The sequence below is a fragment of the Mycothermus thermophilus genome (assembly GCF_041956435.1).
Source record: "Mycothermus thermophilus strain CBS 625.91 unplaced genomic scaffold VTJ04scaffold_2, whole genome shotgun sequence".
Lineage (NCBI taxonomy): Eukaryota > Fungi > Ascomycota > Sordariomycetes > Sordariales > Chaetomiaceae > Mycothermus > Mycothermus thermophilus.
Genome location: NW_027191428.1, coordinates 3,124,011 through 3,149,636, shown reverse-complemented (window position 1 = coordinate 3,149,636; position 25,626 = coordinate 3,124,011). Strand labels below are relative to the sequence as shown.

At 56.7% G+C, this 25,626-nt stretch overlaps 16 protein-coding genes across 16 annotated transcripts; 7 read left to right on the top strand and 9 right to left on the bottom strand.

Moving 5' to 3' along the window:
* Positions 1 to 1,018: 1,018 nt before the first annotated feature.
* On the top strand, positions 1,019 to 1,750 carry VTJ04DRAFT_3319 (uncharacterized protein; the record flags this gene model as incomplete). The annotated part of the gene is made up of 1 exon (XM_069361206.1): positions 1,019 to 1,750. The coding sequence occupies one exon, from the start codon at positions 1,019 to 1,021 to the stop codon at positions 1,748 to 1,750; it is 732 nt and encodes a 243-aa protein (XP_069221840.1).
* A 579-nt stretch (positions 1,751 to 2,329) lies between these two features.
* Positions 2,330 to 3,261, top strand: VTJ04DRAFT_3318 (uncharacterized protein; the record flags this gene model as incomplete). The annotated part of the gene is made up of 2 exons (XM_069361205.1): positions 2,330 to 2,657; positions 2,711 to 3,261. The coding sequence occupies 2 exons, from the start codon at positions 2,330 to 2,332 to the stop codon at positions 3,259 to 3,261; spliced, it is 879 nt and encodes a 292-aa protein (XP_069221839.1).
* A 493-nt stretch (positions 3,262 to 3,754) lies between these two features.
* On the bottom strand, positions 3,755 to 4,042 carry VTJ04DRAFT_3317 (uncharacterized protein; the record flags this gene model as incomplete). The annotated part of the gene is made up of 1 exon (XM_069361204.1): positions 3,755 to 4,042. The coding sequence occupies one exon, from the start codon at positions 4,040 to 4,042 to the stop codon at positions 3,755 to 3,757; it is 288 nt and encodes a 95-aa protein (XP_069221838.1).
* Positions 4,043 to 5,713: 1,671 nt separating this feature from the next.
* On the top strand, positions 5,714 to 6,166 carry VTJ04DRAFT_3316 (uncharacterized protein; the record flags this gene model as incomplete). The annotated part of the gene is made up of 2 exons (XM_069361203.1): positions 5,714 to 5,839; positions 5,921 to 6,166. 2 exons carry the CDS (start codon positions 5,714 to 5,716, stop codon positions 6,164 to 6,166), a joined length of 372 nt encoding a protein of 123 aa, XP_069221837.1.
* Positions 6,167 to 6,697: 531 nt separating this feature from the next.
* Positions 6,698 to 7,770, bottom strand: VTJ04DRAFT_3315 (uncharacterized protein; the record flags this gene model as incomplete). The annotated part of the gene is made up of 2 exons (XM_069361202.1): positions 6,698 to 6,842; positions 7,598 to 7,770. The coding sequence occupies 2 exons, from the start codon at positions 7,768 to 7,770 to the stop codon at positions 6,698 to 6,700; spliced, it is 318 nt and encodes a 105-aa protein (XP_069221836.1).
* A 35-nt stretch (positions 7,771 to 7,805) lies between these two features.
* Positions 7,806 to 9,325, bottom strand: VTJ04DRAFT_3314 (uncharacterized protein; the record flags this gene model as incomplete). Its single annotated transcript, XM_069361201.1, has 2 exons — positions 7,806 to 8,720; positions 8,780 to 9,325. 2 exons carry the CDS (start codon positions 9,323 to 9,325, stop codon positions 7,806 to 7,808), a joined length of 1,461 nt encoding a protein of 486 aa, XP_069221835.1.
* A 1,510-nt stretch (positions 9,326 to 10,835) lies between these two features.
* Positions 10,836 to 11,902, top strand: VTJ04DRAFT_3313 (uncharacterized protein; the record flags this gene model as incomplete). The annotated part of the gene is made up of 2 exons (XM_069361200.1): positions 10,836 to 10,946; positions 11,018 to 11,902. 2 exons carry the CDS (start codon positions 10,836 to 10,838, stop codon positions 11,900 to 11,902), a joined length of 996 nt encoding a protein of 331 aa, XP_069221834.1.
* A 535-nt stretch (positions 11,903 to 12,437) lies between these two features.
* VTJ04DRAFT_3312 (uncharacterized protein) lies at positions 12,438 to 13,097 on the top strand (the record flags this gene model as incomplete). Its single annotated transcript, XM_069361199.1, has 2 exons — positions 12,438 to 12,729; positions 12,838 to 13,097. The coding sequence occupies 2 exons, from the start codon at positions 12,438 to 12,440 to the stop codon at positions 13,095 to 13,097; spliced, it is 552 nt and encodes a 183-aa protein (XP_069221833.1).
* A 438-nt stretch (positions 13,098 to 13,535) lies between these two features.
* VTJ04DRAFT_3311 (uncharacterized protein) lies at positions 13,536 to 15,094 on the bottom strand (the record flags this gene model as incomplete). Its single annotated transcript, XM_069361198.1, has 5 exons — positions 13,536 to 14,217; positions 14,311 to 14,647; positions 14,724 to 14,803; positions 14,937 to 14,947; positions 15,041 to 15,094. 5 exons carry the CDS (start codon positions 15,092 to 15,094, stop codon positions 13,536 to 13,538), a joined length of 1,164 nt encoding a protein of 387 aa, XP_069221832.1.
* An 849-nt stretch (positions 15,095 to 15,943) lies between these two features.
* On the bottom strand, positions 15,944 to 16,153 carry VTJ04DRAFT_3310 (uncharacterized protein; the record flags this gene model as incomplete). The annotated part of the gene is made up of 1 exon (XM_069361197.1): positions 15,944 to 16,153. The coding sequence occupies one exon, from the start codon at positions 16,151 to 16,153 to the stop codon at positions 15,944 to 15,946; it is 210 nt and encodes a 69-aa protein (XP_069221831.1).
* Positions 16,154 to 16,228: 75 nt separating this feature from the next.
* VTJ04DRAFT_3309 (uncharacterized protein) lies at positions 16,229 to 17,193 on the bottom strand (the record flags this gene model as incomplete). Its single annotated transcript, XM_069361195.1, has 3 exons — positions 16,229 to 16,246; positions 16,339 to 17,058; positions 17,152 to 17,193. 3 exons carry the CDS (start codon positions 17,191 to 17,193, stop codon positions 16,229 to 16,231), a joined length of 780 nt encoding a protein of 259 aa, XP_069221830.1.
* A 103-nt stretch (positions 17,194 to 17,296) lies between these two features.
* On the top strand, positions 17,297 to 18,092 carry VTJ04DRAFT_3308 (uncharacterized protein; the record flags this gene model as incomplete). Its single annotated transcript, XM_069361194.1, has 3 exons — positions 17,297 to 17,398; positions 17,747 to 17,912; positions 17,989 to 18,092. The coding sequence occupies 3 exons, from the start codon at positions 17,297 to 17,299 to the stop codon at positions 18,090 to 18,092; spliced, it is 372 nt and encodes a 123-aa protein (XP_069221829.1).
* A 108-nt stretch (positions 18,093 to 18,200) lies between these two features.
* Positions 18,201 to 20,392, bottom strand: VTJ04DRAFT_3307 (uncharacterized protein; the record flags this gene model as incomplete). Its single annotated transcript, XM_069361193.1, has 5 exons — positions 18,201 to 18,889; positions 18,949 to 19,400; positions 19,461 to 19,942; positions 20,020 to 20,228; positions 20,344 to 20,392. The coding sequence occupies 5 exons, from the start codon at positions 20,390 to 20,392 to the stop codon at positions 18,201 to 18,203; spliced, it is 1,881 nt and encodes a 626-aa protein (XP_069221828.1).
* Positions 20,393 to 20,431: 39 nt separating this feature from the next.
* On the bottom strand, positions 20,432 to 21,527 carry VTJ04DRAFT_3306 (uncharacterized protein; the record flags this gene model as incomplete). The annotated part of the gene is made up of 2 exons (XM_069361192.1): positions 20,432 to 20,699; positions 21,430 to 21,527. 2 exons carry the CDS (start codon positions 21,525 to 21,527, stop codon positions 20,432 to 20,434), a joined length of 366 nt encoding a protein of 121 aa, XP_069221827.1.
* Positions 21,528 to 21,766: 239 nt separating this feature from the next.
* VTJ04DRAFT_3305 (uncharacterized protein) lies at positions 21,767 to 22,369 on the top strand (the record flags this gene model as incomplete). Its single annotated transcript, XM_069361191.1, has 2 exons — positions 21,767 to 21,832; positions 22,073 to 22,369. The coding sequence occupies 2 exons, from the start codon at positions 21,767 to 21,769 to the stop codon at positions 22,367 to 22,369; spliced, it is 363 nt and encodes a 120-aa protein (XP_069221826.1).
* A 537-nt stretch (positions 22,370 to 22,906) lies between these two features.
* On the bottom strand, positions 22,907 to 25,534 carry VTJ04DRAFT_3304 (uncharacterized protein; the record flags this gene model as incomplete). Its single annotated transcript, XM_069361190.1, has 1 exon — positions 22,907 to 25,534. One exon carries the CDS (start codon positions 25,532 to 25,534, stop codon positions 22,907 to 22,909), a length of 2,628 nt encoding a protein of 875 aa, XP_069221825.1.
* Between the last annotated feature and the right edge of the window lie 92 nt (positions 25,535 to 25,626).

The window sequence follows — 25,626 nt, the reverse complement described above, 5'->3', positions numbered from 1 at the left end:
GGTGTGGGGGGGGGAAAGTTAGATTGTGCAGGCTGACTGTGATGCAAGACGACGAGCCGCAGCAGTTAATTGGATTTATGCTTATTTACACTGCCATCACTCCGACCACGTTGTGTAGTTTTGTATGTGAGTTGGGCATGGCCACTGATGCACGGTCTAGGCGTTGAACGGTGTGAGTCTGAACGGTGTGCGACTCGGATTCTGTCGAATTGTATGTACCTATAAGCGAGGAGTGAGAGGCTGAGGCACAGAACTACTACCCTTCAGATGCAGTTGAGAACTCCTGATCAGGTTGATGCTGAGAGTGTGGTACACCTAGTAGGGCAGGCATATTGTGTATAGTCTTTCAACGGTCGAGATGCAATTCCCCGACAAGATTGGATGATGAGATGAACGTGTTGGCGTCAGCACCATGTGGTTGGCACGGGATCATGTTGAGCAACAACTCCTAATACGAACCCATGCAGTTGGCGAGACGATCGAACATGAGAAGAACTCTGGGCAAGGGAAAGAGCCTCGACTGCGAACTCAACTCAACTTTGGTCTCTTCCATCTACTAAACGGGAAGCAATTGCCACCAGTTCCTCATCTTACAGCACCTTCTCTGTAGGTGAGTCGAAATGAATTCGGACGCCGGGACCAGAGTTGATGCATGCATCTCGCCCAATGGTTGTTGGCTGTCACCAAAGCTTGCGTCACCTCTTGTTGACGTCGCACCACAGCCCATCACAGCCCGGTTCTCGTCAGCCCACGCCGCCGTCCCGGAACCACATCTAGCCCTATGTTGACGTCGTCTCTCGCCTGTGTAACGCATAGAAACAGGTAACCCGAGCGAGCGGTAACCTTCAAACCTTATCTTCACTTCGCCAAGTCTGCCCCCAATGTAACATAGTATGGAAAGCATGGAGACGATGGACAAGAAACGCTTCACCGTCCTCGGTATACTATACTGGAGCACTCCTTTTGGCTGTGAGGCCGCCAAGTTGACCATGTACCCACAGAAAACAATCCCGAGGTCATGAACGCCCTCGCCAAAGAGCTGGGCCTCTCACCTGATCTGACCTTCTACGACGTCTACTCCCTCGACGAGCCAGACTTGCTAGCACACATCCCGCGACCCGCCTACGCCCTCCTCGTCATCTTCCCCCTCACCCCAGCATGGCGGCGAGATCGCGAGGCCGAGGACGCCGCCCTGGGCGACTCGGCGACGTACTACCGCGGCGGTCCCGCCGGCAACACCGGCCCTGAACCTATCATATGGTTCAAGCAAACCATACACGACGCCTGTGGCTCCTATGGTCTGGTGCACTGCGTCGTCAATGGGCCTGCAGCCAAGCACATTCTCCCGGGCAGTTTCCTCGACAAGCTGCGCACTGCTGCGTTGCCGCTGGAACGGGAGGAGCGCGCGAAGCTGCTCTACGACAGCGAAGAGTTCGAGAGAGCCCACCAGTTAGTTGCGGGGCTGGGAGAGAGCTCGGTGCCTGTGCTTCGAAACAGAGAGCGTCTGGGCCAGCACTTTGTTGCGTATGTCAAGGCCAATGGACACCTCTGGGAACTGGAAGGGTCGCGGGAGGGACCGCTTGACCGCGGCGAGCTTGATGAGGGGGAGGATGTGTTGAGCCCGAAGGCGCTCGCCCGCGGGTTGAAGCGGGTCATGCGGTTGGATGCCGATGCTGGTGGGAATGACTTGCGCTTCAGTTGCATTGCTCTGGCACCTAGGAGCAGGGAGTCGGTCAATGGGCCGGCATGATTTGGACTCATGATCGAGCGAAAGTCATCGGAGATTGAGAGATTGTGGACGTGGCCACAGACTTGGTCCAAGGGAATCCTGTTGCTGGAATGCATATGTGGTTCTAGAGTCTTACTCCTTCTCTCAAGGTCGAGGTTTATACAGGTTTATCCAGGGAGCCGACATTACCCCTGACTGGCATTCCCACATCTCCATGCCGAACCACCCGCAAGTCATGAACTCATTCCAACACTCAACAAGCCCGGCATACCATTGGAGGGGATTTCGTGCGCATACCTTGATACCTCTATCATACTGCCTTCCAAGTTCACAGGCACGCAATGGACTGGGCAACGACAACATCACCAAAATATGCTCTGAGCCATCACAGAATGCTGCGACGCACGCTACCCATCGACGACGGCGAGGCCAGGGCGAAATCTCAAGGATAAATAACGGGCTCCTGAACCGTCATTGTCAGACGAAATCATCACACACTCACCAGCGCTCTCATCGCAGCTTCTCCTTGAGAACAATCGCCTCTCAACACTCGCTTTCGACTTCCACACAAGTCCGCTCCTCTACCACCACTCATTCAAAATGAAGGTCCAGGCTTTCGGCATTGCTTGCCTCCTCGGCGGCGTCATCGCTGCCCCTGTCCCTGAGGAGACCCAGAACATGGACATGCAGATGATGCGTCAGGGCATGGAGCACATGATGACGCCTGAGCAAATGGCCCAGATGATGCCCCAGGGCATGGACCACATGATGATGCCGCACATGCGCAACAACATGGCCATGCCCATGAACGACGACTCTGAGGTGAAGCATCCCATCCAGGACAGCGATGGAGACAACAATGAGCCCGAGAGCATGATGACCTTCGAGGAGATGGTCAACGAGGTCCAGGCCCAGGTTCGGGTCATCCGTACGTTTTCCCACCCCTCCTACTTCCAGATCCAAGCTAACCCCTTCCTCCAGAGAACCTCATGCAGCAGACCAAGGACCCCAACGCCATGATGGAGGGCATCATGATGCCCATGATGGAGATCGACCAGGCCCTCAAGATGGGCGTCAGCCGCATCCTCGACCTGGGCGGCCTCCTCGACGGCCTCACTGACATCGTCAACGGCGGCGACGCCACCGCCAACGACACGACCACTGCCGGCCAAGGCAAGCCCACCAAGGGTCGCCCCGGCAAGGGGGGCAAGCACAACCCGCTGAACCTGGTGCGCGACCTGCTCAAGAGCGTCTGCGACCTGCTCGAGAACCTGCTCACGGGCGGGCTGATCGGCAACCTGGTGGACAACGTGCTGGGCGGGCTGCTGGGTGCCGTCGGCAACACGGTCGGCGGCGTCACGGGTGGTGCCATCGGCGGCAGGGTCTCGGCGCAGGCGGGTCTCGAGGCTACCGGTGCCGAGGAGCTCATCCAGGAGATCCTCAAGTCGGTCGGCCAGATCCTGCCGCTTGCGGCTGACGCGGTTGCGACAGGCACCGCTGCCGGCCATGCTGCTGGCTGGACTCACCCCTAAACGCTCTTTTTGAACTCACGCAAAGGAACCGAGCGGGGCTGGGACAAGGTACCTACCACCTAATCGGGTCAGACTGTTACGAACGCTAGACAAGTGGAGGGGAGGGAAGGGGGCGTTGAGGGATAGGGTAGAGAAACGGATTGCGGGGGTAGAAACGGGTAATGTTTTGTTCTGGGGGATTTGAAAGGGATGTTTGTAATGGAGTGTGCGTTTTTGGTTTTCGAGGATAATGCAGGGAGTAAAAGAATGGAATGGATGTGGTATTGTTGGTGCTTGACCTTGTCCCTTTGCTTGCAGATGTGATGATCCCTTATTTATGTGATACATGTACTACAGACCGCTAATATCTTCTTCCCTTGTCGCTTAACTGTGTCCGGGCTTCGAGTCAGAGGTCTGAAAAAGAAGATCCGACAGGTCTGATCCAGCGGGAGGCGTAGTTAGCTCGCCCGCGGGCGAAGTGGTTGTAGAGGATGCTCCAACGGAGGGTTCAACATCATCGGCCGAGGTAGATACGGCGGTAGGCGTAGACGTATCCGAGATCACCGAGCTCTCTGGGGTTGACGCGATAGGGGTGGATGGCAGCGGGAGATCGGACTCGGCCGCGGTGCTGCTCGACCTCGTTGATGAGGGTGGCCGGCATTTTGGCACACCGGCGACGAGAGTTGCCTGGAGAAGGAGCAAGCCCAGACCTTTGAGTGCCATTGTGCGTCAACAAGCGGGAGATGGCGAGAACGACGCAAGCTGCCGATGCCCCGTTCCTGTTGTGCCAGGCGAGGACCATGGCCGGGCCGTTCCTCAAAAACACTCTCGTGGCTCATGGTTTCTCGAGCCGCAAGGCCCTGGACTCTGATGATGCCATTGCCGAGGCACTATTTGGTAACGCTTTCTCGCGGTGTGCTTGAAATGTCTTCAGCTCGCTTCAACCTTTCCATGCAGGGGAAGCTCGCGCACAGAATGGTCAGGGGGATGCGGTCTCAGATGCAACCTTTTTCTGAGGTTGGCACACTTGGGATGTGCTCGGGTAGCTATTTATGCGTACTTATTTATGTATATAAGTACGCATACTTAGGTAGCCTTGTTCCTGCGCCTCGACATCAACGCAAGGTTGTTGTTGTCCGAATATGTCGATCATGTTTTTCCTGGGCAAGCTCAGCTTAAAAGGGCGTCCTGAGTATCCATTGAGCAAAGCTATCTGTGATATCATTGAGGGTCAGAAAGGCAATCTCGGCGAGGCTCTGCCTCACAACAACCAAAAGCAAATGGGGATACGTGCATCAGTAGTGTAGGTTGATCGTGAAGCGAAGGTTTGGAGGTTGTCCCACCCCAAGAGACGCCAACATAAACTCTAAATTGACGATTGCCGAGCAATCTTGGCTCCACTTGCCAAGCATACTCTGGCAACCAGCTTGATCTGGAAGAGGAAGCCAACCAACGGTCTCTCTCTTTCTCTAACACAAGAATACCTGAATCACTGCTACACAGTGGAGCAGCTCTCATCTCTGGCACTCCCTCCACCTGCATCGCCTGAAGCTGAAAGAATGAGGCGAAATACGAGGTTCGATCAGCTCGGGAATACTCAAGTCCGGTGTCACGAGTCAGCCACCATCGGGGTCAACTCCATGACGTCACATCCGGTTCCTGCGACAGACAAACATGAGGTTCCCAAACTGTTTCCGAGCAAAAGAGACAAGGTTCATACGTAAAAGTGAGGTACCTATATACTCTACTGTGTAAAGTGCTTGTCTATGGTACTGTATCTATTTGCTTCGACCGGATAACAGGCGGGATTTGTCATTCCGCGGCTCTTCGAGGTGAGATCCTGCCTCCGAGTAAAGACATCTCTCATCTCAGACGTCCAGCATCATTCAGCTCCAGAACGGAGTTCATAATGGCCAATGATTATCAAAACACTCGTAATTCTAGACTACCTGTATGTTTTTGTAGCACAACAGATTGGGGACGGCTAAGTCGCTCCTCTACTGGCTAGAACCCCGACAACAACGAACGAGAAGGGTAGGCATTATGTCATTCAACCAAAAACTCCCAGTACTCCGGATCTCGATATCCTTTGTACCACCCTCAGTCTCCAGTCTCCCATCTTACCCCGCCCAAGCTCTCTCCGCATAGGGAGGTACTGTGTAATAGATATACCATGACTCTCCTCCCAGCTCCCCATCTTCGCCACAGAGCTTTCTCGATTTGGAGGAACCCGAGGGGACAGACCACATCGGCCATTGGTCACAGTGTATGAATTGGTCCCCTATATTAAGGGAGAGCTCTGCTCTTTGCTGTCGTCATCACAATTCCCCCTCTCTCACTTTCCTCTTATTATCTATCCACGCACACACCCTCTTCCATCACGCCGTAGGCACAGAACACACATACACAAACACACACATCAACACCCAGCCACCCCGACTTAGACGCACCCAAGAAACAACCAAAAAACAAAATGGCCGACAACCTCCCCACCGAGCACGAAATGCGCGCCGGCCGCTCCGACTCCACGGCCAGCGACATGTCGGTCCACAGCCGCCGTGAAAGCACTGGCAGCATGACCATGCCGGCCGCCATGAGGGTATGTCGTCCTCCCTTCTGCTACCCACCCTCCCAATATCATCTCCTCATGACACTAACCCTCTCTCCTCGTCCAAACCAGGCCGCACAAGCCTCCCTCCCGCAGCCCTCCCAGCGCGGTCTTCAACCGGGCCAGCCTCAAGCCAACCAACCCACTCAAAGGCGGAGCAGCAGCGGCAGCGGAAGACACCTCTTCGAGTCGCTCGAGGCGCAAAAGCGCAAGGACGACCCGGCCTCGGTCGCCCGCCGGCAGAGCATGTCGGAGCAGCGGCCCCCGCCGGGGTTTATTGGGCGGTTGTGGAACAAGTACGTTAGGGATCTGCCGTGATTTGATTGACAGCGAGCGAGCGTGATTTGGTTTGATTTGATTGCGATCTGATTTTAGTTGATTGATTTGATGAACTTTGATGGAGAAGGTTGTTGTTGTTGTTCTCGCAGACACATACTGCCCCCTACACACCCCTTTGATGCTTACTTTTGGTTTGCTCTGCCAAAGTTTTTGAGATTGTGAAATCCAAACAGACTTTGGAGCTAACGAGATACAAAGCTGGATCTATGGCCCGACTAAATAATCAACAATGATTCAGGGAGGCTCTGCCCTCCCTACATACCTGAACTTGAGCATCTCGCCGTATCACCAACCAGCCCTCCCGGCCGGCAGACATGCGACATACGAGGCAAGTTCTTGGTGGCTGAGCAACGACGCCCATTCACGGACAAACGAATGAACAAACAAACGGGTAAAAATAATAATAATTAAAAAAAAGGAACTGAATATAAGGGGGGGCAAAGGCAAAGAACAAGATTGGTCCTGCCACGGATGGTGATGGTACTTTGGCGTTTTGTTTGTATGGGTTCATCAATCAATGTGCCGTGGGATGAATGAGGGGAAGGAATAGGCCTCGTGGAAGGTTGGGAATGTCATCAGCATCAGCGTTCCAAAGTATGTATGTATGTATGCATGTATGTTCAGAGAGATCAAGGGGGAAAGTGTCGTTTCAGGTCTATTCTAGCAGAGGATGAAGTTGGTTTCGTCTACACGTTTCGTCGTTCATTTTTCGTACTCCTACCACATCCGAACCCAACTTACCTTGCCTGCCTGATCCCGTGGCATCTTGCGCCGAAGCAATCAGCCATGAACAGATTTGCCAACGGCCATCTTCCCGTAGGTAAGTTTGGCCCTCCATGAAATACTGTAGTTATCCAAGTGGCCAGATTTCCCCGCCCATCGATGCGTTTCACGAACCGACAACAGCACACCTAAAAAGCAAAGCACATGTTAGCCAGGACACGCAGCAAGACTTTCATCACACGCGACCCCAGAATCTAAACACCAATGCTGTGACTTGACGGGCGGGGTAGGATTGGGAGGAGAACCGGACTATGTTCGACAGGCAGGGCAAGAAGTTCGTAGGTTAGGAAGGGTCGAGGATTTGGTCAAATGTGAGGGCACAGTCATCACTCGGACAGGGCAAGCAGTGACACAGGCAAGAAGTTGGCGGGTGACAGGCAGGAGAGGGTGAGAGCGGCAGTGGAGGGTGCACGTAGGAAAATGTGAAGCCCATCCATTAGGATATGTAGTGACAAATCTCCTCGAGGCGACAGGAAAATGCTATGGCCATGAGGCAAAGAAAAAAACCATGTCCATTATCATGATGGACAGGTAGGAAAGAAAATGAACAAAACAGAAAACAAATCTTTGAATGTTTCTTTTCGTTGCCTCCAATTCCCAGAGAAAAAAAAACCAGCCACACCCCACAGAACCCAAAACGCCATCGACAGACTAGCTAGGTAAGTAAGCGATGGTAAGAAAAAGCGAGAGAGGTTGTTGGTGATCTCTCTCGAGCCTTGCCCCGTTCGGTGTGTCGCTCTTGAACAACCGCATTCCCAAGAGGCATTCATTAAACGCGGTGTTTCTCGTTTTCTAGTCATAAGAAAAAAAGCTCATTAGCCGCGGTGCTGGGGTTTCACGCCGGGGTCCCATGCTGCTCCCGGAGCTTACCAAGCCGCGAATAGAGCATGTAAAGCGCCATCCGGTTGCATTCCTCTGTGCCGGTGATGGTGACAAGGCGCTCGTTGCTATTGTCCTGTGGCTCATTAATTTTGATGACGCTGCCGCTGATCTGCCTGATCTCGTTGATCTTTTGGCCGCCCTTGCCAATAATCGCGCCAACCATGTCATTCGGGATGTAGATCTGCTGGGTCAGCGGAGCACCAGGCATACCAGCGCCAGGCATCGGCGTCCCGTGTGGGCCAGGACCATGAGGGCCATGCGGACCGGCGGCAGGATGAGGACCGACGTGTGGGCCGACAGGGTAAGGACCAGCAGGACCGCCGTAAGGCATCGGCACGGCAGGAGTGGGATGGGCAGCATGGGGAACGCCGTACGGTGGCGCATAGGGATGGGGAGGGATATGGGGGGGCCTGTGGTCGGCACGGCGGCCCTGGTGGTAGTGGTCTGGCCGACCGTAGTGGCCGCCAGCGGGCTGGGGATTGTAGGGGATCACCTGCATGCCGCCGGGGACAGCACCGGCCGGACCACCGCTGCGGGTCGCGTAGGCCGAAGCCGCAGCTCCACCAAACCTCTCATTGAGCTGCTCCAGGAGCGTGCTCGCGACGTAGTATGTGGCGATGTGAACGGCGTCGGCAACACCCATAACGACCAACGAACGTTCCGTCGACAACGGAAGGCAGGTGTCAGAAGCATTGAGCCGCGCCCCGGAAGCCTCCTGAATCTCCTTGATCCTGGCACCACCCTTGCCTATGATGGAGCCAATGAGGATGTGAGGGATGAGGAGGCGGAGAGGGTACGTCTTGGAGTGCTGGTTCGACGGCTCCTCCAAGGGCTCGTTGTTGAGGGTCCGGATGATCAGGCCGAAAGCCTGGCGTTTGTTAGTGTCAAATACGTGACAAGACAACAAGGGCAACCAGCACTTCTTACCTTGGCAACAGCGTCAACGATGCCGCTCACGGTCAGGATGCGCTCGACAGCACCCTTCTGATAGTCGCTGACGGTGCACTTGGCGCCGGACATCTGCCGGATCTTGGACACATTCTCGCCGCCCTTTCCAATGATAGTGGCGGCCTCAGGGCTCGAGATAACGGCGCGGACGTGGATCCACTGGGTTTCATCGTGGGCGCCCGGAGGCGGGCCCGACTGGGTGGTGGCGGCATTGCCGCTCGCCGTGCTCGCAATGGGCTTGGTCTCGGGGGCATCTGGAACCACGGTGTCGCCCTGGGCATCCTTCGAGTCCGCCTTTTCGCCGTTAGGCTTCGCGGTTCCGTTTGCCTCGGGAGCCGGGGCAGGAGTAGACGTTGTGGTGGTGGCAGCACCGTTGGTGGCCGAAATGGGCTCCTTGATCTCCTCGTCGGACTTGGCGACCTTGTCGAGGGCTGGGCGCTTCGCCTCGGGTTGATCGGCGATGGACTGAGAGGAGGTGTCCTCAAGAGGACGCTTGGTGGACTGGACCGGCTGGGAAGTAGCCATTTTGGAATATGTTTTCTGAGATATCACGTCGGGGGGAGAGGTACTGGGCCGATTGTCGTTGCAATCGAATGATTCTCAATTGAAATCTCCAACTTTTTTTTTTATCTACACCGAGGGGTTTTCGAAGGAAAACGTGCTGGTGTAGTGGCTTGGTCGGGTAGGGTAGTGCTCGACTGGGTCGCGCAAGTGTTGGAGGCAGGGTGCTCGGATGGGTCGAGGAATCTTTGGACGTTCGGGCCAGATGACGGGGTAGGTAGAGAGGACAACGACGTGGAGACGAAAACGCCGCTGTTTGTGGCTTTCAAGGAAGTGATGGGGAAGACGAAATCCCACTTGTCGTCTGTGGCTGTGCGGAGGGTAAAGGCGCCGCGGTCGATGGTTTGACCGACGACCAACGGCGGGTTGGGAAAGATGAAGAGGAAGATGAAGTGATGATGATGGTGGTGGTGGTGAGTCGGGCGGATGGGCTGAGAGATGGCGAGCTGAGGAGCGGGTTTTGCTGGGATGGACGAGGGTGATGTGGTGGTAAGGTAGAGTCAGGTAGGAGGCAGGAAGCGCTGAAATCAAGGCAGCTCTCTTGTGCTCAGGTAACTCAAACCTTTTTTGCCTGTCAAACCATCAAACACAGCCGGGTTGCGTTGTCCGATTCGACCGACGCAGCTGAAACGGCGGCTGGGACTATTTGCGGGATCGCGACGGGTGATGCGCTGCGACCCTTGGAGGTGCGAAAGTCGGTCGCCGATGGATGACGCGATTCCGGACTGGTTGGGTTGTCGTGTCGAAAATCGGGTTGGACGCGTGGTTCAATTGCGGGAGAAACCAGTCGCCAGCAACAAACCACCTGGTGTATAAACTCGAGATGGAAGGCCGGCGCGAGGAGGCGATGCGCAGGCGAAGACGGGGACGGATGGGTTATCTCGAGGGAGTACGAGGAAGAAGAAGGGCGGGACGAAGTGATGGTGGGAAAGCGAGGGAAGAGACGGGAGAAGCTGGAAGTTCCACGTCGATGGACGGCGTTGGGGAGAAGAGCTGCTGAAACGGGGAGCAAAGCGGCAGCCTTGCCTCTGCGCCAGGTGGGTCCGATCCGGGGCCAATGAGATGACGCACAATCCACGCCACCGTTTCGTACTTTTCGTCAAGGATACGGTATCGTTACACACGCGCCAACGGCCGACACTGAACTCATCGCAGAACATCCAGCGCATCAACGACCACCTCACCACCCTCTCCGTTCACCTTTCAGAATTTTTGATAGGCAAAATTTGTCGCGGCATTGTAGTTCGCCGTGCAACCTTGGCGTACAAACATCCACTGGACTTTTTCAGGATTGCTCGGATCGCAGAGTGCCGATCCCTGACCCAACATCACTTGCTTCACCACGTTGTGGTTCGGCCAATTTGTTCCGCCCTAAAGGACCGCCAAATACACCGTACACACCTATAATATATCTCGACATTCAGTCAAACCTACTATTATCTCAACGTTGCTTACCAACCATCCCTTCAAAAATATGGACGACGCGGCTCCCATCCGGGCCAGCGCCCCTTACGAGGCGGAGCTCGAGCGCACCATGCAGGCGCTGAACGAGCGGAAGCGGGAGCTGGAGTATGCGCTGCATCAGGTATGTTTCAAGGCCATGCCGTTCCGAAAAATCCGATCTTTTGCTAAATGATAGCCGCGACACGACGACAGCTGCGAGCATCTGCCGCGCGACCTGCTGGCCCGGTCTCCTCCTCCGCACCGCGCGACCCCGTGCAGATCATGACGGACGCGTACCGGAGCGTGACCGAGGCCGAGCCCGTGCTACCTCCGCCGGGCCCCATCCTTCCGGCGCTGCTGGCCATGAGGAGGGCGCAGCAGACCGTCCAGGAGACCAACGAGTGCATCGAGGAGCGGTCCGCCTCGTTGGAGCAGGTCCAGCGGAGGATAGAGGCTGAGCGTACTCGTCTGCGCGAGCAAGAGGCACTGCAAGCGGCGCTCAAGCGGCGCATCCAGGCCCTGCGTCAGGGGCTGGAGGACCAGGTGGAAAAGAGCGAGGAGCAGCGCGTCAAAGAGCGCATTGCCGAGCTCAAGAAGGAGAAGAAGCGTTGGGACACGCAGACGTCCAGTTTGATGAAGGAGCTGGACTGGTTCATCGAGGAGCACCTCGGGCCGATGCTGGCAGCGGAAGAGTTGGGAGGCCCTGTGGTGGGTGGGTTGATGGACATTGACCCTGACGATCTGGGGGCAGGGTTTACGGCTCAGGGGAAGCTGAAGACGTCCAAAGCAAAGCCGACAGACGAGGATAAACGGCAGCGACGGCTCGACGAGATATGGGGGCTTCAGGATCAGCAGTCTGCCGACAGAAGGAAACAAAGGAATGAGGCGTCAGCAGCCAGCGCTGAGATGCGGGATCTTCTGGAGCAGCTCATGAACCAACTGATGGAGGCGGAAGGGGATACATCGGCGGCGTATATCGAGATTCCTAGGGAGTCTGCGGCGGTGCGGTTCCTCGTGCGGTCCAAGGTGGCCGAGTTCCATCCCAGAGATGCACGGCGGCTGCGGCTGGTGGACTTTGGGCGAGATTTTGAGGATTAGATCTCTACAGAGAAAGTTGATACCCAACATGCAGTCACTTGGCTCCGAGAAAGGCTGGCTGGTGGATAACATGTCAACCACTGGGCATCATCACACATGAGATCAATGCCCCTGAAAAGGTCAGAAGTTGGCTCTGATTGCCATCGAGTATCGGTGGTAGGCATAGACGGTTCCCGACAGTACTCTTTCGTTATCATAGGGTAGCCAACACTCCCTGATGTCTCTTTGGCCATGAACGATCCCGTATGATTCAGAGGCAGCATGCTGGGATTGGGCGTGCTGCTCTGCCATCGCCTCCTGTCCAATTGACCAATCAAAGGCTGGAACGTCTTTCAAAGCATATCCATCTTCTCCCTGCGTCCACTTAAACGCGGCCGCGACATCGCGTCTTTACGCGTCTCCACCGCCTCGTCTTTGGGCACCCTCTACCCTCTACCTCTTTCAACCTAAAGTTACATCCAACCCATCCACCTACCCGAGTTACCACCCTTCAATCCCATCCTCCATCCATCCCCCTCCAAGAAACACATACACAATGACCGTCGAATCTACCAACCCCGCCGCCGAGCCCATCGCCCCAACCTCTCCCCCTGCCAAGCGCATCAAGACTGACACCACCACTACCACCACCGCCATGGCTTCTGAAGAACAACAACAAGCCCCACCGCTCCTCGTCAAGAAGCTCTCCGACAAGGCCCGCCTCCCCACGCGCGGCAGCGCCTTTGCGGCGGGCTACGACCTGTACGCCGCGCAGCCGACCACTATCCCCGCGCGCGGCAAGGCGCTGGTCGAGACCGACATTAGCATTGCTTGTCCGTTGGGGACTTGTAAGCCAACCCCTCTCCCCCTCTTCCTTCCCCTCTCACCAGTGACACATCCATCTGACTGGATTGGACCGGACTGAACCGGACTAACAACATCAATGCAAACTCTAGACGGTCGCATCGCCCCCCGCTCCGGCCTCGCGGCCAAGAACTTCATCGACACGGGCGCCGGCGTCATCGACGCCGACTACCGCGGCCCCGTGAAAGTGCTGCTCTTCAACCACGGCGAGACCGACTTTGTCGTCAACGAGGGCGACCGCGTGGCGCAGCTGGTGCTGGAGCGCATCTACACGCCCGAGGTGGTCGAGGTGGCGGAGCTCGAGGCCAGCGCGCGCGGCGCCGGCGGGTTTGGGAGCACGGGTATCAACTAAGGAATAAAGATGTGTGAGTGCGGCCGTTTACTTTGGTTGATGGTGGGAATTGCTATCTCCTTGTGAGGGTTGGCTGGGTTAAGGTACACCTCTACGGGATGCCGGGATATGACAATAGGGATAAATGGGTGGATTTGACGGAGAGACGGGAATGGAACGGACTGAGATACAGGATGGCGGGATACAGGCGCCCAGTTCTCATGGAAAGAAATGCTATCAAACATCCATGGTATCTATCTACCTGGACCGAGAAAGAGTGAGACAAAACCTCGAAACGCCGCAAAACCAACGCATCTTTCTATAATCACCCCCCACCCCGAAGTCTATCACCCTTCCTCCCCTCCAAACCCCCAGAGCTCCAGAAACCATGCATCATATTATACTCCGTATTACATCCCCTCTACCCATTCCCTCCCTCCCCACGGACCCCCATTCCGCTCACAACCTCTGCGCCCGAAACTCCGCCTTCGGAAACCTCAAACTATCTAAATGCCTCACCAGCCTCAACTCCGCCGCCTTGCTCTTGAGCAAATGCATCTTCTTCTTCTCCGCCTCCTCCGCATCCGGCCCCGTCCCATCCACCTCCGCCAACCCCAAACTGACCTTCGTCTTCTCCACCGTCTCCTGCATCTTCTCCGCCGTCTTAGTCAACACCTCGTGCATGCTCGCCAGCACCTTCTCCGCGGCCCTCGCCAGCGGCAGGTCCAGCGCGTCCACGTCGTCCCCGCTCAGCCACGACGGCCGGTCCACCAGCCTCTCTTTCTCTCCATCTTTGTTCTTCCTATCCAACTTGGCATCCTCCTCCTCCTCCTCCTCCTCCTCCTCCTCCTCCTCCTCCTCCTCCACCGCCTCGCGCATCCGCACGCACATGAGCGCGGCAAACATGTCGCCCGTGCCGCTAAAGTAGCAGTCGATGGCGGGGAAGACGATCTTGAAAGGCCGCGCGCGGCGGGCCGAGGTCATGCTGGAGCCGACGACGCACAGCGACGCGGGCGGGTGGTCCGGGTGCGGGAGCGAGACGGAGGTAATGACGACGTGCGGGACGGCGTAGCGCTCGTGCAGGATCTGGATGGCGCGCGCGAGGGAAGGGAGGTCGGTGATGGGAGTTTCGGCGAGGAGTCTGTTTTTTGTATAGTAAGTCAACTGTCAATCCACTACCCATCTGGTTTGGTCTTGAGGGAAGGATGGGGAGGTAGGGGGAGGGCAAACATACTCCGCCTCGAATTGATTCGGCAACACCAGATCCGCCATGGGCACCAGACTCCTATACACGGGCGGCACGTCCGGCGCGACGTACAGGTTGCCGTTGTCCCCCATCACCGGGTCCAGCACCCAAAAGAAACTCCCCGGCCTACCGCGCGCGGCCGCCTTGCGCTTGAGCTCCTCACCGATCAGCCCCACCGCCTCGAGCGCTGCCGCCCCGGGCACGTAGCCCGACAACATCATGTCGAAGTCGTCCAGGTACGATTGGCGCAGCCCCCGATAGAGCTCGGTGATTTCCTCGGCCGAGACGCGGGAGCCGGTCCATTGTCGGTAGCCGGTGTGGTTACCTAGTTTGGGGTTTGGTGGTTAGAGGATGGGAGCCGAAAGTGTCTTGGTGGGGTTGAGGGTGAGAGGATTCCGTACTGAATTGGACGGTATTCAACGCCGCGACATCGCAGCCGAGAGATTGGAGGGTGAAAACGGCGATTTTGTTGCCGACGTAGCTGTGGTTCCGGCGATCATGAGCGGATGTTCGTTTTTGGGAAGAGGACGACGACAACAACAACAGCAGCAACAATGTTCCATGTGGACCGGCCAGAAGTTATGTGCCAAAAACTTTATTTTTGTGTGACTCACCCAGAGACAACCTGTTTCACCAGTCAGCATCTACTCCGTAAGTACCTCAAGGTAGGTGTGTAATGAGGATTGAGTCAAAAGCGTGAGCGAGACAAGTGACTTACATGACTTGCGACCGCCAACACGCGCGTCTCTGGGACGATCGCAGTTTCCGACATGGCTCGGGACTGCGGGAAGATAGTCTAGACGGATGGGCGAGTGTGGTAGGTGGGAAGAGAAATAATCTAAGAGAGGCCCAAGTAGGAAATATAGAAATAATGCCGACTGTATGTGACCTTGTCTAAAAGTCCCACAACGTGAAAAGTCCAGAGATCTAGAGGAGTACTGTATCGGGTATCTCGAAGAAAAAAAACTGAGGTGTCGAGGTGAGGTTAAGGGCCTCCTCCTGTATTACTCAGAAGAAATCAAGATCAATAAATAAGAGAGAGAATGTGCATGACCAAAACGAATGAGAAAATCCTTGGGATAACAGAACGTCAGACTGGTCAAGGGAACAGGTACGAATGTCCCTTGAATTACTCCCCCTCAGCGTCACAGCGTGATGAAGATTGTGATATCTCAAAGTCCGAAGCCGAAGGTTGAGAAAAAAGGGACAGTGTGGCGGACTAGAGTTTCTTCAAGGACCCTGGGCTGTGATGAGTCAAGACAATCAAGTGAAACGTGAACCAGGATTTCGGGGTTCAAAACTCAAAAGTGGTGCTTCTGTTTGGAGCATTTGGGGGGAGTCGGAGTCCGGCGTCATCGCCCCAAAGTGTCCACGGGTGCTGGGATGTGGAAGGGTCCAGAAAACTGGGGCCGGTGCGGGATGTGCTCCCGCCGGGCCAGCGACAGTGGAGGGGCCGGGTCACAATGGCCACCAAACCAAACATTACCCCGCCACGCCGAGGTGCCCCTATAACAATCCAGACATAGGCAGAAAACTTCTTCACAGAAAACACCTAGCCTGTACTTCAACAAACAGATTCAGATAGACCAGAGACACCAAAGCACCTGATACTGTTCTCAGTCTATCCGAACCCGAGCAACCAGAGACGACAACGGCCAGTAAGGCATTTGTGTAGGTAGTATTCCTGCATCGGCCGCAAGGGCGCTTCCATTATCATCCAGGGATCCGGTTCCCAATTCCAACGCCGCCACCACGTCGGCCCTGCTAGCATCCGGCCATAGAGACATAGCCAGCCAAAAGAGTCTATCTGCAGCTGTAGGTGATTATCCATGCCGAGACGATCTTTGTGTGCCGTCCAAGTTCCCACCCCACTGTAAATTCGTCACAGACCTTCCCCCGTCGAGGTTTACTCCTCGTCACCAATCTGAGAATGAATGCGTCAGTCACACAAGGTTCCGTGTTAGAGGAAAAGGTGCAGAGCCATAGCCAGATAGATAGATATCCGTCAACACATACCTTGGGCGCCAGGTAGAAGCGCAGATAACTGCTGCCAGCGAGGCTGTACTCGACCAGCAGGGGCACCTCGTTGGACAGGCAGATCTTGACCGTGTTGGACAGGGCCGAGGCCTTGCAGAAGTTGACGAGGTACTTGAGCGAGAAGGTGAGGGAGACGGGCTCGGTCAGCTCGATATCGATCGACTCGGCAGGCTTCTCGACGTTGGACTGCTGGCGCAGCGTGACGGACCCGTTGCCGATGTCGCCCTGGCTCGAGAACTTGATGCCGTCCTTGGTCGCCTCGATCGTGACCGACTCGCTCATAGCCGACAGGTCCGTGACGATGCGCTTGAACTCGTTGGACGGCATCGTCACCGTCGCCGCGTACTCGGTGTCCGGGATGCCCAGGTGCTCCTGGTCAATGTCCATGAGCTTGAGGTCGTACTCGCTGATGCGGTCCGACTCGGAGCTCTCAAAGATGAGGTTGAGCACGTCCGGCGCGTCCTCGGCCTTGAGCGTCAGAATGTCCTCGTTCTGCGCGGCCCGCAGCACCTTGGTGAGCGACGTCAGGTTAACGCCGAGCGCGATGTTGCGGTCGCACCGGAAGGGCGAGAAGCTCTCGGCCTTGAGCATCATGGACACCAGCGCCACGTGGCTGTTATCCATGGCCTGGAGGGCGATGCCGCTGTCATTGCAGTCGAAGTTGCAATCTTGAACGAGGTCCTTGATGGCGTCGACGACCTGCGAAGGAGAGAGGCGGTCAGTAGGTGACGTCGGGCAAGCCAACCCCCCAAACCAGGCAGGTAGCGGCGTTGTCGAGGATGCTCATCATACCTTCTTGAGAAGGCTCGCCTGCTCCAACCGTGCTTCAAGCATTGCTGTTCGGACGGAATGGGTCAGTTAACGTTCGCCAGCGAGGCCGATACAGCCCAATGCAAAAAGGCGGGGCCAGAGGGGTCATACTGAAAGTATTTGTGGGATGATTGGGAAGAAAAAAGGATTAAAGGCGTTCTTATGCCTGGGTATCTGGCGGAATGAAGTCGTGGGGAGGGAGGAGGAGAGGTGGGTTGTTTGGTCGGATGTTTGCTGGTTCAGATGGATGACCTAAGTAATTTCTTTTGGGCGAGAGGGAGCTTGAAATGGGCGGGCAGAAACGCGACGCGATGGAGGAGAACGACGCGGTTGCCATTAGATGGATTTCCTTTTACGGGTTAGCGCAGCCTGGACCCCCCAGCTGTCGCGCTGAGCTGCCTGGGCGTGGGGCTGGCCAGGAGAGCTTCCAGGCCCCAGCTCAACTCCAACAACCACCAAGAAGCAAGGAGTGGCCCAAAGAATCTCGAGCATAAGCACAAACACAAAACAATGAGCTCTACCAACTAATCCAATCCATATTTACCAAAAACAATACCGATCTCTACTGCGCGACTAGGCCGCCAAAAACTCTAATTACAAGCCACGGAAAAGCGAGACGATTGCTAACCTATTAAGCATCGTCGCAAGCGCTATGCATTTGAACCACCCCCAAACCACCAAGAAACGCCTGTTGTGTGTGTCGGTTGTTGTTGTTCCCCTTTGCTCCAGATCAAAAACCAACTGTAAGAGAATAAAAAATCGGAACAAAAAATGACCGAGGTCTTCAACCACCCGCCCCCTTTTTCCTGTGTCAGCAAGCTGAGCAACCTCCTCTAAGAGCATCCCAGCAACCCTTCAAACGAGCAAAGCAACCAAAGTGTCCGGGCGATGCTAATAACTCTCCGAAGCCCCCAACGAATTAAGACACACTGGAACGACAAAGGAAACCAAAAGTAGCGAACGATGTATGCCGAATCTCATCATCACGGTCGTCAAAGATAGGTAGGTAGGCAAGTAGGAAACGCTCACTCTCAAAGCGAAAGCCTCGAGCTCCCCACAGCCGGCATGGTCGCCCGCTTCGGGCGGAGGTTGATCACCATCTCCAGCTCGCGGAGCATCCCGCGGTTGGCCTCGAGCTTCTCGCGGGTGAGCGCGCGCTGCTCGCGCTCCTCCTTCATCTTGGCCAACCTCTCCTCGCGCGTCAGCATGCTGCGCGGCCTCGACGGGGGCTGCGACACCGCCTCAAACACCTCCTGCTCCTCGACCGGCAGCAGGAACTCGCCCTTGCCGCCCGAGGTGCTGCTGCGCGGGGACTCGCCCGTCAGAGCCCGGAGAGCATCGGCCGCGCTGCCGCCCACTTCCTCCACCGTGGTGAGCCCGCTGAGCGACGTCGCCGGCGAAAGCAGGGTGCTGATGGACGAGAGGCGCTTCTCGTTGCGGTCGATGCCCATGGCGAGGGCGGCTCTGCCCTCCTCCCAGGCTTGCTGGAGCATTTTGAGGTCCTGTCCGATGGACTCGTACTGGGCCATGAGGCTGGGTCCGAGCTCGGACAGATCCTCGGCTTCGTTGAGTGCCCGCTCCGACTCTTCGCGCAACAGGGCGAGTTTGGCTTGCAGCCCACGGATGCCCATCGAGAGTGAGTTGAGCTTCATCAACTGCGACCGCCGCTTCTCTCGGGTGGGGGATAATGGCGTCTTGGCCTCGGGAATGACGGGGAAAGCTGCATGTGTGTGTTAGCTTGCTACCACAATGTCTAAACAAGGTTGAACCGTCACGCACTCTCTTCCTCGCTCAGAATCTTGCTCACAGCCTCGAAGCTCTGCTGCGTGGCTTCGTTGAGCGTCTTGAGCCCCTCAACGGCCATGGACCATCTCATGTAATCGCTGTTATCGCCCGCGGCCTCATACGCGAGCAGCGCACAGAGCAAAAGTTTGCGGATAATGTGGAAGCGGGCGGCGGCGATCTTGAGCGAACGCAGGGACTCGGGGTCGTCAAACTCGTCGTCGGAAAAGCCGCGCATCGCATCCTGTATGTCGAAGTCGCTGATATCGTAGATGTCGTGGTACTTCTCCAGGTCCACCTGTTCGGCAAACCCCTTGATCGCCGTATTCGCGTGGATGTAGGTGTCAATCATGTCCGCGAACTGCGTCTTGAGAGCCTTCCGCAGCCTGTTGCAGCGGCGAATCTGGGCCTTATCCTCGAGGCGGCTGATGGGAGGAAGCGGCGCGCTTCTGGAGGTGTGTGTCAATATGAGTCACGGGTCGTGCATGAGGAGCGCTGGGGAGACGTACATCCTGTAGCCACGCGAGACGAGCTCGACCTCTTGGATCAGCGACAGCGCTGCGCTGGAGGCGCTGTCAAAGTCCTGTGACCGAGCCACAAAGGTCGTCACCTCGGCCAACGCCTGTGTCCTAAGATAGCGCAGCCATTGTTGGCGGAGGTAGGCCTGCGACACCGCACCCACGGCGAGCAGCAGCAGCGCCGAGAAGGCGACGCGCTTTTTGGTAAGGTGTGCGTAGCCTCCGCTATGAATCCACTTAGCCACTGCCGCCACAGCAAATATGGCAACGAATGTCACCACCAGTCCTTCTGGTGTAGCGGCGGTCTTGGACTGAGACGAAGACGTCTCGCTCGACCCTTTCGGCCGGTTCTGGAAGCTGTATTGGGCCGCGATCGAGTGTCCGCTCAGTAGCTGCGATGCGACGATGGTGTATCGGAACTGTTCAATAAACTTCATGTTGTCGGCTCGGTCTATCCTCGACACAACGGCTTTCTGGTGGGCGCGCAGCGCCATGCGGTCAGCACTGAAGACGTCGTGTGTGTTTCGGCAAGGGGGAGAAGTCGACATACTGATGCCGTGTCGCGCAGCAAGCTCAGCGAGCTCAGCCGGGTGGATGACCGCCTCGTGTCGAGGGGGAGAGGGTTCGGGATGTTGGCGCGAAAGCGCTTCTTGACCATCGGCCGCCCCATGGGGGCGAACGATGGGCTCCCTGGCGGCGACTCATCGTGATTCTCGGATATGGATGGCGTTCCCCAGGCTGGTGGTTCCTCCCCCTCGTCTATAGTGAGCAAAGAGGTTAGCGACTGGAACGTCATGGCATGGGACGGCGGAGGCTTCGCGCGCGGTGTGCGATCGCAGAGTGTCGCGGAGAAAAGGGCGGTGGAATATCTAACCCTTCAGATAGTCGGCAAGCGGCGTGTGGTCTTGAATAACGGTCTCCATGAACGCTGTTGGTGTAGGTCGAGCTGATTCTCCGGACGGTCACGCGGCGGTGGCACCCGTCCCCCATCTGCCCGCCGGATGCGCACCAGGGACCACGGGAGGTTCGCGGGGGCCCGTCCGACCGTCCGACCGAACTGACCGAACGTAGCTACTTGGTCGGTTTGGGGATTTCGTCGCACAACTCGATTTCTCTCTAAGAGGCGCGACGCAGCAACCTGGCACAGGCGAGGATCTCAACAGCAGGCGATGTCGGGGTTGGCAGTTGGCGGAACGCGGGTTATTGATGCTACTATTGGCGATGCTGGAGCTGGGTGTTTTGGCGGGTGTTGTGCATGTTTGTGTTTCTGGCGTTTCTTGTTTCGTGGAAGATCACAAAGGCAAGAGGAAGGAAGACAGTCGAGAAACACTGGACAAGGTGGAAGTGGAAGGAGAGCCAGGCTTGGAATAGAATAGGCGCCCTCACTTCTGAATCGGGTAATGTGTTGAACGCCTCACTACGCTGTTGGACCTCCTGAAATCAGATTTCCCGATACCAGGTTGTTGCTGGATGTTTCTCAACGATGGAGCAAAGCCTCCACAGATGGTGACCGATGATACCCCATGGGTGGAAATGGCCCTAATTTAATCTTTGGACGTTCATGCTGTTGCTGAAGCCCCTGTCGACAGGCCTGTCATTAAACAAATCGAGGTGGTTCAAAGCAGGCCACCTCGGTAACACCGCGACATTGCTCCTGGAACACGCATTACATTCGCATCTTTCACATGGCCGTTGCGGACTGCAACATCACTCAGTCTCCGAGGGAACGTCTTGAAATCTGGAGGTATGCAGGCGCGGCTTGAGAGTTCAGCGGTCAACTTTCGGCCGAAGGGGTTCGAGATGAATCACAACTAAACTTGAAATGGCTGTGTTGCTGTTTTCTGTGTTGGTGGAATTGCGGCTTCAGGGATGACAATTGTCCAATTTCCAAGCTGGGAGTCCTCTGCAGGGGACGTAACGGTCGGTAATCCGAATGTTCCATTACGCCGTTACAGCGTACCATACCGTATTGTGGGACGAGTCGGGTCCACTTGAGCTTGGGATGGATGGGATCCACTGCCGATCTCCAATCCGCAGCCCAGGGCCGTTGAGCTGCATCGCGGCTCCAGACGACAACCTCCACGACAAGCCTCCAACCGCCTGACGACATCGACCCAAACCACCCTGAACCGCGACAACTTAGCCCCGCTGACACCAGATCTACCTGGGCCGAGATCAATTTGGCCGATCCAAATCGTCAAAAGCACAGGCCATCGCCAGCCTCGTCATCCCCCTCTCCGGAAGCCGCACAGCTCTGAGCTACCTTACCTACCTGACCTACATCTCTAACCTCCACCATGGCCTCGGAACGAGAATATCAAATATCCCCCGTCGTCCAGGAGTCGCTTGTCCACAACACTCGGGTACGCTCTCCCAACTAGCGCCTGGCTGGCCAGCCAGCCATTCACTTCCCTCCCCATACTACCACCAACCAAACCCCCAAAAACATCAAGCCATAGCCGCCGGCCCTTCCCAGACCACCCACCACCACCTCTTCCTCCTCCTCTTCCACAACCCTCCATTCCCACTCAATCTAACCCCTCCAATCCAACACGCCCACTCACCAAACCACCTCACCTAACAAACCACCTAACAAAATACAGACCTACCAAAACCTGCACTCCCTAACCGCCTCCCTCCTGGGCGTGTCGGCAGGCATCCTCGGCCTCGAGTCGCTGCACGGCTTCCTCTTCTACGCCGTCTTCTCCCTCCTCACCGCCGCGCTCTTCTACCTCCTTCGCGTCGCGCCCACCTCCCTACCCGCGGGCAAGCCGCTGCTCGACACGACCCGGTACTTTCGCCGCGGGGGCGGCTTCGAGTTTTGGGCGGGCGGCCTGATGGGCGGGTTGGCGGGCTATGTGTTGACTTGGACGTTGTTTTATGGGTTGGTTAGGGCGTGAAGGGTTGTTGTTGGTGGGGTTAAAGTTCCAATAAGCAGGTTTCTTCTGGACAGAACAAAAAAAACTTGGGATGGGTTGGTACGTCGTGTGGGAATGAGGCGTCATGGCGTTGGGGATTTTGGCTTGGGTGTGCTGCGATTCTTGTCGTCTTTCTCTCATGGGATGGGGCGTGATGTGAGGAAAGAACCAATAAAAATGTCGTGAATGAAACATGGAGCACAAGATAAGGGTCAATAGAATTGGAAGCTTTGGGGACATATGGGTTGATGGAGTTGGGAATGGAGACAAGCAACCCGTCCAACACAGCCCATGCAGACTGCGATATGAATCTGGGAGGTCACCAGAGATAGCCGACCCAACGACCAAGGCCATCGTGTATACCGATGTATAATCTGTATCCAGAGCAATCTAATCTCAAAACGAACATAAAAACAGACATCTACTGGCAAGGAAAACATCTAGCAGACAGAAACATCAAATCAAAAAAGCAAGCAAAACATAAAAGAGAAACACAAGAAAAACATCACATCGCCACCCTTACTCAACAATCTCAATCACCTTCCCCACAAACCCCTCCAGCCCAGTCCTATCTTTGCTCCCCCCTTCGAGCACCAAGATCTTCGATCCCAACTCAATCCACTCCCTTGTCGACAGCAGTTCCAACTGCACCTCCACATTCCCCCGCACCATGGCATCCTGCGCCTGAATCGCCTGGAGATCCATATCCTCCGACAGCCCAAACAACCCCTCGTCCATCTCCTCGTCCGCAAACTTGACCCTTCCGTCTTCGTCTCCCGGCGGATCGACCCTGCTCACGCGCACCACCCTCGCCGCGGACCTGACGCTCGCCACGTAGACGTTCACCAGGCTGCCCACGCTCAGCGAGCCGGCGCCCTGGTTCTCGGCGTCAAACACCGCCGTCAGTCCGCTGACGGCCTGCAGCGACAGGCCCGAGGCGACCATATGCTGGCTCGGCACGGCGAGAACCATGCCCTTGCGCAGGGTTGACGTCTTACCGTTGGAAGCCGTTCCGTTCTCCGGTCGGGGGTCGAACACCATGCCAATGGAGCCGACCTGGCCGGCGGTGAGGGTTTGCACGGGCAGACGCAAGTTGCGGATGCTAACGATGGTGGCGGTGTGCCATTCGCCACTGGTGGCCGAGGCAGAGACAGCGTTGCGCGAGGCGGCGCGGCTGAGCTCGTGTGAGACGGAAAGACCGTAGCTCTGGGGAGTGCCCGTGCCGGTGCGCTCCTCGGGGGTTGCGATGTGCGTGTCGTCTTCGGCAGTTGGAGGGAAGGGGCCAACAACGACTTTGTCTCCGATCGAGAGGCTTCCGAACCGGAGATAGCCGGCTACGACGGTGCCACGGTCGGTGGGCTGGTCCGCGTCGCTAGTTGCGAGGGCGTAAGACGCAGGGAGGCTGAACTTGTCTTCGATATGGAACAGGCACGCCGGCTGCTCGGGATTCAGGGCAGCGCCAATGTAATCGTGGGGAGTTGGTGTTGGGGGTAGCGGAAGGCCCTGCAGCAAGGCATGAAGAGCCCCGATTCCTCTCCCATCCACAGCGCTGGTGAGCAGGATCGGGACAATAGAGGCTGGGTCGTCGGCAGCATGCATGCACTCCAGTGCCTCTCGAACGGCTTCCCTATCGGACTGGGACACACGATCTAAGTCTATCTGGTTGGCCGGGCCTGCCTTCACCATCTTAGGAACTCGTCCAGCAGCCTTAACACTGGACAGAATCTTCCGCAGAACCGAAGCCAGGCTCGCTTTATCTGCCAGGTCCAGCTTGGTGATAACGATCGCGATGGGGAGTTTGAGGCGCAGGCACAAATCGAGATACACGGACGTGAGATCAACGGTGCCCGTCATGCCCGGTGAGGTTCCGAGAGTCGCAGCTGAATCGGAGTTGTCACCGGCAATGCAGAGCAATGTCCAGTGCGGCGCCCAACCGATGAGGCCGCGGAGAATGGTCCGACGGTACCGAGGATGACCGGCCGAATCCAACATGTAGACCAGCCGTCCGTCCTTGGTGAAGTCATGGATGTTAACCCAAGACTCAACACCGCTGTGAGCATAGTTGATAATATCATCATCATGGTATCCGACGAGCTCCTGGGTGATGGAGGACGTGACCCCTGTTGCCACCTCATGGACGTGCTTGAGCAGGGTAATCCGACCTTTCCCGCGGCCATTGTCGAGATGCCCCGTCGTCAGCGTCCCTAAAAGCGTCGATTTCCCGGATGTCGTTGGCCCGGTCAGCGTGACACGAAGTTGGTTCAAAGTGAGTGGTCTCTGTTTCGGGTCGACAAGGTATTCTGCTGGCTGGTCTGTTCCCGGCGATCTCGCAGCCGGCGACTGGGCGTCATCTCTGGGCCGCAAGTCGGGCGTGACAAGAGCTTCGGCAACCCACAGCTTCGCGTGGCGCGGTACACCCTCCGACTCGGAAGCGGTTGAGTCATCGCCATTGGTTGACTCAATCCACTCGCAGTCTCCGACCACCAACATCCTCAGAACCTCGACGTCGCAGCCCAGACTGGCCGCCATGATGCGGAGAGTGGCAAGACTTTCGTCCATTTCGTCCTTTGTCAGGCCCACGAGCGTGCCATCGTCGGCGACGCCAATCTCGTACAGGGCCCCACGAGACGCCTCCAGACCGGGCAGCAGCTTGCCCAGTTTGACTGGGGCATCAAGTGCTGTGCTATCCTCTGGCAACTGAGGGATGACCAGCGACGGAGTGGCCGAGCCGGAATGGTAGGGGCATGACTGCTGCAGCCTCCAGAGGAGCTGGGTGGTAAGGTGCTCAAGGCGGTCCTGGCGCGTTTGAGCCGAGGTGGCCGAAGGAGAGGGACTGACAGAAGCTGCCTTAGGGGTCCTAGGGTCGGGCGAGTGACGCGACTGGGTCGAGCCACAGATTCGGGCCGTGGTGCTGATGCGCTTGTACTTTCTCCGGGGTCTCAGAAGCAAGTGAAGCTTGTACTCGGTAGGGCCGTCCTGTGGCTCGGGTTCAAGCTTGGTGAGTCCATAGTCGGAGAGCAGGCCGAAGCCGCCGGGCCCACTGCGTCCGGCAGCCGTGCCGGAGACCGGGGGCTTGTGCGGATCCGCCGACCGCAGCCAGGGGGAGGAAACCCGCGGAGGGTTCGGGTCGAAAGTGAACACAGACATGGTGATTCGAGGTGGCAATTGGAGTCAGGAGATGGAGCTCGTGGTGGTTTAGAATATCGGTTGAGGAAGGGTTGCAGCAGAACTCAAGACAA